An 8,084-nucleotide genomic window follows, 5' to 3' on the forward strand; every position below is an offset into this window, starting at 1 on the left:
TAGATTACAAGCCTTAAAATGGATGAACTCAATTTAGAGCCCACATCAGTGTTTTCTCAGAGTACCAGGAGCTGACACATCTTCATCAGCTGTTCAGGGGAAGTCTGCATGGATCAGGCTTTTTTGAACAAGTGTCTTAGACTCTGCATCAGTTCTGAAAGTCTGTTTTGGGTTTGAAGAATTGCTGACAGACAATTCAGCAGGGAATCACTATCCCATCATGTTTACCTTTTGGTGTTTTTTCTCTTTTGCTTACACTGAGGTTTTTCACTTGGTTTTTGCAGCATATGGTTTATACTTTTGTGTCCTCTCAAAGTTTATATAATTTACCCAGATATAATGTGTCCCCAAGTATTAATAATGTGCTTGTAAACATCTTAATTTTCCTTTAGTGGCACAATTGAGACCAAAATTGTCCATACCCTTGGCAGATTTCTTTTATTTGCCAACGTGTTTCTTCTAACTGGAATTAATATATTTTTTTGACACAAAATCCTGAACTTGAATTTAATAGAGAATCTGTAGAAGATTGACACTGAGTGGTAGACAGGAGGCATTCCTCATGACTTAAAACTCAACGTAAATTGTCAAAATATCAGTGGAAACATGTAAAATCTGGTCAGTAATTACAGTAGGAGTTTGATTGCTGTAATATTGACAGATTTTCCAGTTATTATGGAGAAAAAGGTATAAAGGCTTTTTTCAGATTCAGTTTATTAACAAAATGTCAATAAATTCAGATGTTAAAAACTATTTGCCTCCATTCAATTCTGAAACAATGCAAACAGATTAAGTTAATCATAAATGTCATTGGTGAAATTTCCATTTATTTCACATAAAAGATCTCCATTCATGCATTTTTGTTTACCTAGATTTGCTCACTGAAGTCTAAACCCAGTAGTGGCATGAACATAAAAATCTTGTTTGCGTTTGTTTTTTTCCCCTATTTAATTAAATATTTTACTCTGATGCAAAAGTTCATGGCATTCAGTTGTCCTTCCCACTGGGGCTATTTTCTAATTTTGTGTTTTTGCCACATCATATTTGTACTTTGTATGATATTCTAAAAGGATTTTTTTTCTTATATTATGCTTAGCAAAAACATAAAAAAATAAGTAGCAAACATTTTAATAATATACTTTGTTGAAAAAGTTATGTGTGATTATGTAAATGGGTGTAGGGTAACACTTGAGTGATAAAGTTTGACAATTTAGATTGGCTGAAGATGAAGAAAACTGAAAAATGTGCATCTCCACCACTGCTTCTTTTTGTTTGGCGTTTTGATGGCTGTATGTTCATTCTAATGGCTAGAAGTTTATGATTAATATTCCATACTGAATTTGTCTCTACTGTCCTGCTCATTAACTATAGCTGCAGCTCACACAGTGATCATCACTTTGGCTTTGTTGTATCAGCCATGACTAAAGAGGCTACTGCAGTATCCATTTACATGCACACACACACCCATCCGTGGTTTTTGTGTGTCAAGAGCAACAGTGACAGCTGGTGAGGATCATGTGAGAAACATGACCACTGTGCATTATTCTCTGGCTCCAGTGAAGTGCTGTAAAATGTCAGTATATTAGTGAAAGATACACTCGTTCCTGAAAGGTACACATGTGGAATGAGAACAGGAGAGGGGTTTTTTTTCGTGTTTTTAAGAGACACAAAGACATTTGAGAGAGCTAGAGTTTTCAGGGAAAGTTTCTTGCTGTGTTTGCCAGTCTGGTACCCCTAGCGTAGTGTTAGATGATTTTCAGGGGGGATTATTTTGGTCTGTTCCACCGCTGTGAGCAGAGAGACAGAAAATATTCACCACTGGTCTACACTGGCACACACACACTCGATGATACTGCCTTCCTTTCTCACAGACAAATGCACAAACTCAGCATGCCAGCTAGCAGGTGGTGAACTATCATTGAAAGCCACATCTCTCATTTTTCCTTCGCTCCCCTTTCTTCCTCTTCTTATTTCGTCTCTTTTTCTACGCCCCTCTCCTCCCATCTCTTCCCACTGTGCTGACACGCACCTACTGGCACTTGGATTTTCACTTATCCTCCCTAGTAGTAATAGATTTTAGACTGTACTATTCAGTGAGTCTCCAGGCACCCTGTTGTTAAAAGACACCTGCAGAGAAACAGATAAATAAAAGCATCAAGAAGGTAGTGTATTGAGCCTGTCAGCAAGAAGAAGGATAATAGTTTAGGTTCTCAACTTTCTAATTATTAGTACTATGCTCTGTACAACTCTTTTTTTATTATTATTATTTAATATTTTTTAAATCAAAATATTCATTTTATACTTTTCCTAAGAGAAATAACTAGACTGAAGTACAAATTTGGATAATTCATTTACCTGCATCTGCTATTATCAGAAAGCACTTTAATTTCTTTTTTTTTTACTCTCCAGGCATTCAGCCAGTACTTAAAACCTAACAACCACAGTGAAGAGGTTTAGTCACGAGAACTTCTTCCACTTCTGTCGACAATCCCTTTGAAAATTTTTCAAATGTCCCTATCTGAAAGCACCACGGTATTTTTCCAAGCATTTTTCGCAACAAAAAAACGCTATCACATTTCCATGAGGCATCCTGGTTTAAATCCTGACATTAGAAAAAAAGTAGATGCGTCACCCAGAATCACGTTACTGACTCTGTGTCCGTGGATGTGTCACTAAGGCAGCGGTGGTCATAGAATCCATTCGCCATTGTGCGACTTCACAGAGGGAAGCATTCATAATGAAGCTGTGAAAGGAGGAGCGGGTGACAGGGTGGTGTTTGTAACCATAAGTGAGAACGAGAAAAACAGAAGAAATGTCAAAGATAGCGAGACAGAGGGCAGACGCTGAGCAGCTGCTCGGACATCCAGCCATGTGCATGCAACACGTGCAGGTGTGCTCGGCTGCATGCTGATACAGACTCCACATACCAGCTGGTGTTGAATAGGGGTTTATAAACCAGGTTTGTCTCTTCTCTATGATAGTTCGCATGGTAAATTTATATGAAAGAAATACTGTACATTTCAGGATGATTTTCAAATTTCATGTTGAATAACCTGAGGCTGCAAATTGTACATCTCTAGCAGTTTTGTACATCTGCTAGGTTTTCCTATTCTCCTTTTCAAAAGACCTCAAGCTGAGTCAGATTGGATGGAGAGGATCTGTGAACATAAAACATTTCTTTCCATAGACTCAATTGAATTTAGATCTGGACTTGTCCTTGATGCCCCTGACACATACAGATGTTTTGATCCAAACCATTCCACTGTAGCTCTGGCTGTATGTCTAGGTTCATCGTTCTGCTGAAAGGTGAACCTTCACACTCCAGTTTATAATTTTCACAGCATAAGACGTTTTTTTTTCTAGAATTGCATGTGGTTTAACTCCAACTATCTTCCCATGAACTCTGACCAGCTGTGCTGTTTCTTCTGAAGAAAAACATTGTTCAAAATGATGTGGAGTATTAGATTTCTCCTGTATGTAGCACTCTGTATGAAGGTTAAATCCTGTTTTGTTTTTATCTGACTAAACACCTTCTTCCATTTACCATCTCCATGGCTTAAAGGAAAAATCAAGATTCGTAGAGAACATCATTAACAGTTGTCATGTACACAAATCCTCCCATTTCAGTGGCTGAATCTCTGATTAATGTTGTATTTGCCTGCATTGCTTGTTCTAGTCAAAATGCTTTTGACCCAAAAACATGGAAGGAAAAAGATGTCTCTTTTAGGTTTTCCTATTCTCAGATATCTCTTTTTTCTTCCACATCATAATCATGCATTACTTTGAGCAGGTCTTGCAGATAAAATCAAGATTCTTTTTGAAATATAAATTTAATCATTTAATACTTAATCTCTTATTTAAAACATCATGAAGAAATTGAATTGAAAAATGTGACAGATAAGAAAGCAGAGAGGGATTAAATGAGTCGATCCCTACGGGTGGGTATCAGTCAAGCCTCCCACAATCAACTATACAGTAAACGTAAAGGCTATTCTAGATATCTGGATCAATTCCTCAATACCACTGTGCATAATTTACCATATTGAAATGCCATTTTACCAACTGTCATCCAGGAGATACCCAGAAGGCACCTCAAAGTAATCCACATTGATTTCCACTCCACCCAAACATGTTATGTGTCAGTGCTCTCATCCAATTTGTTTAATGCTCCAAACCCAAATGATCACATCCTGTGCAGATTTTTTTTATTTATTTAGTAATCACCTGGCATAGCTTTAGCTGTCACCACAGGTTTCCACTTTCATGCCAATAGATGAAATTAAATAAAGGTCTAATCAGACAAAGTACTGAAGAGGGTGTGAGGCTTAAAAGCAAGAACTGTAATAAACATAGTAACTGAATAATTTAAAAACAACCTATACATGCAAACTGTTTGGATTTGCATGACTTATTATTAGTGACGGACCAGGTATTTAATAGCCTCAATCACAACAGTCACTGTGGTAGATGCACTCATAAATCTCAAGTTCAGCCTAATGTAACATAAACTCTTTTATTTCTTTTTTTTTTGGCTGTAACAAAGTGCAAAATAACTTTTTTTCATTTTCCCAGCTTCCCTAACTGCCTCAGCATCCACCCTCTCATCATCCTTTATTCAATAGACAGCACTCTGCTGTAATCAGATCAGTGTAAAACTGCATTAACTGCGAACACAGATGTAATTGAAATGCACTCATTTGCATAAGCAAATGGCTGCTTTCACAATCGCTTTCGTTTAGGAAATATTGAGAGAAGCTCTTCATAAAAAAAGATTCATTCTGTTGTCATAATCATAAAAAACAGTTTTAGAGTGGAAACAGATGTTAAAATTGGGAAGGTGGGACTACGAGGACTCAGCAAGTATGAGTACTCTAACATTACACTACTATATCATTGAATCCTAACATGAAGTGGATTATTGGATGTATTTCTAAATGTAAATAATGATTAACAACCATTATTTATAAGGAGCAGAGTTCTGCACGATCTTATAATTAAAAGAAATATGATTTAACTAATTTGTTGTTCAGTAAACCTCCATTATACAGTGCCCTTGTAAACCTATTAATAGCTCTGCAATAACAGTTTTAAAATACAGGGATCTTAAAATCACATGAAGACTATTTTGTATTTTATTCTGGTAACTACTTTTTCTATGAAATAGTTTTTCTAAATACATTTTTCAAAAGAAGTCAACATTTAGTTTGTTTTAACACCCAAAGTCGACCACGATTGTTTGTTTTTAACGCATGGAGGAAGTTAACTCGAATGTTTACTGGTTTCTCCTCACACTGATGTCGACAAAAAAAGTTGTCTGGCTTCCTCCGGCAGTCCAAAAGCATCACTGTTACTTTAAGTAGTCTCCCTAAATTGGCTGGAGGGGTGTGTGTGTGTGTGTGTGTATGTGGGTGGGTGTCTATCCTGTGTGTCTCTATATTGCCCTGTGATAGACTGGGGATCAGCTCTTTTCCAGTGACTTCAGGAGATGAGTACTAGTTCCCCCACTGACAATCTGTTATGAACAATGCTTAGACAGTTTGATGAATGGATAGTCTCTGTATTACTAAGATCAACACACATCTGCCTTACTTGCATGTCTGTGGTTGGTGACCGAGTTGTTCAAAAAAATATATCTGAAAGCCAAAATCTGGCTTTTAGAAAAAAAGGGTTGAAATTAACCACATTTTTCAGTGTTATGTTATTGTCTAAAGAACTTTTACTTTTGGGGATTTTTACATATCCACACCAATAATGCAAGTTACTTTACTATATGTTTAAATAACACGTCTTAACAGTTCATCTTTCTTCTATAATCATTCTTTTCCTTCGGTCACTGTCACCTTTTCTTCATTGATGGCCATCTTTGCACTGTACTGGAACATTTAGACTAAACAAAGATGCCGCTTAATTTATGAATGTGGCTAGCTGATTGTAAATTTGAATTGCAGATACACTTTGCTTATGAGTTGCATTGATCTGCGTCCACGAGTCGGAGTGAGACAAGAAGCAGGGCTGTTGTGTGTATGTCAGTGTATTAGCACATGTCAGAAGGATATTGCACAGGATGTTGAAATTCAGTTATCTAAAATGAGTTCCCAGTTGACCGCTGTATTTACCTAATGAGCAGGAAGACTGAGGCTGTGCAGTTCATGTTAGTGGTACCTTATCTAGCATTCAGTTTGATTACTGTCAGGTCAATATCTGAAGCTGCTATAGGAATCTTTATCTCTTTGAAGAGGAGAGCAATCAGCAACACTCCCTATCAAGAACCCAGTAAAGTAGCAAATTTCAAAGATAAATGCGTGTGTAATCTCTCCACAGGAACATATGGCCAATGGAGTTAAAGGAGCTGCTTCTGTGCCACCTGACTCTGCGCTCCTGGTCGGCTCCTACAGTCTGGACAGAGAACTGCTGAAGAAACTGGGGATTTGCATTGCACTAGCAGCCGCCGTCTTGGCCTTTGTTATTGAGAAGGTCTATTAAATGTACTGAATCATGAAAAGATCAGAAAAACGACAAGTTTGAAGTCTGAGAAAATGTTTTATTTAAGCAGGTTGGCACAGGTTTTGTGTTTTTGATTGGAAATGACTGCATCAAAGCTTTTTGTCTTTGTTCACTTCTTGCATCCGGAAAATTTGAATGCTTTGTAGCCATTTTACAGATAAACCAAGAACAACTGAAAGTGCTATTGCATTTTAATGAAAATTAAACGAGTGAGACTTCTTCAGTCCTTTTACTTTCATTTCAGAGTATTAATTATTTTACAACCTAAACATAGTATATTTTTAGAGCTGCAAGATAAATCTCATTCAGGTTGTCTTTACAAATTTACATGTGACTCAAAATATTGATGTTTTTCTTCTCTTCAGTAAATAAAAAAGAATAAAAATAAAATTGTAATATTCATGTTGTTTAAAATGAAAATGTGCATGGGTTGTTTATAATAGTTTCCTGCCAGTTTATTGCTGCCAGACACATTCATAATAATTTGTTTTATTCTGTACACCCTGATCTTCTTTGCTGTCTGCAGAAGAACAGTTTCATTTGCTCTCTATCTGTAATTGTGTCTTGCTGATGTTTACCTTTGAGATTTATTCCTCTGCCTCAGCACAGTTCTGTTTGCCCTTATATTCCCTTTTCTTTCCACCATTATTATGATACCACTTTATGATCCTGCAATAAAACCAAAATTATTAATATTCTGGAAAATTTATGGTAGAAGTAGATCATAATTCACATAGGGAACAAAATATTGATACCCAACACATCAGCAGAAATATCTCAAAGCATAAATGACATAAAATCAAATTGTCAGTGATTTTGATATGTATTTGGTAAACATAAATACTGTAAAAGTTACAGTATTTCACCATTCATTCACTAGTCACATTTTGTATCTTTGTTTCGGTTTCAGTACAAACATACTTCACTCTTATTTGTAAAAATAAAAAAAAAGAGAACCACAAGTAATTGTCCTTCCATTTCCAACTACGCACTACACTGTTTTGGTCTGTCATAAAATACACAGAAAACCAACTTAATTCCATATTTGGGGAAATAATAAAAAGTTCAAGGGGTACAAATGCTTTTTAAAGGCACAGTTGCATGTGTAGGTCATTTTTGTCTTTTTTTCCCACACAACTGTAACATCCAAAATCCTCTAATAAAGGTCAAAATCAGTTTATTCCAAGTAAAACTGCCAAAGTATTGATTGATTTACTGACTCACTGAATTATTGATTATCTACTTGCTGTCATAGATCAAGTCTGCTTGTGGTGCTGTCTGCTGTCTGTTCTGAGATACAAATATCCCAACAAAAGCTGTGGAATCCCATCAGTTAATAATGCATGCCCCAATTTCTGTTGTACTACACAGTGTCTATTCTTTGTGCCGGTGTCTGTGTGTGCGCATAAACTTCTGTCCTGTCCTTCTATCCAAGCAGGTGAGACGTTGATCTTGTCTATCTGCGAGCGGGTCTGGCTGCACATCCCTGCACACACTGTGATCTGGTGGTGTATTTAAGTTTGTCTGATTATACATTTAGTCAAAAATATGAGCGCATGTAGACATGACACATCAGTCAC

General features: G+C 36.5%; 1 protein-coding gene across 2 annotated transcripts in view; it reads left to right on the forward strand.

Moving 5' to 3' along the window:
* Window positions 1–7,696, forward strand: part of cdkal1 (CDK5 regulatory subunit associated protein 1-like 1) — a 195,799-nt gene extending 188,103 nt beyond the window's left edge. For both annotated transcript variants that reach the window (XM_032558700.1, XM_032558699.1), the window contains one exon: window positions 6,322–7,696. In XM_032558700.1, coding sequence (XP_032414591.1) covers window positions 6,322–6,483 — 162 coding nt within the window. In that variant the 3' untranslated portion in view covers window positions 6,484–7,696. The remainder of the gene's footprint in view (window positions 1–6,321) is intronic.
* Window positions 7,697–8,084: the final 388 nt, after the last annotated feature.

The sequence above is a fragment of the Xiphophorus hellerii genome, chromosome 3, assembly GCF_003331165.1.
Source record: "Xiphophorus hellerii strain 12219 chromosome 3, Xiphophorus_hellerii-4.1, whole genome shotgun sequence".
In the NCBI taxonomy this organism is placed as follows: Eukaryota; Metazoa; Chordata; class Actinopteri; order Cyprinodontiformes; family Poeciliidae; genus Xiphophorus; species Xiphophorus hellerii.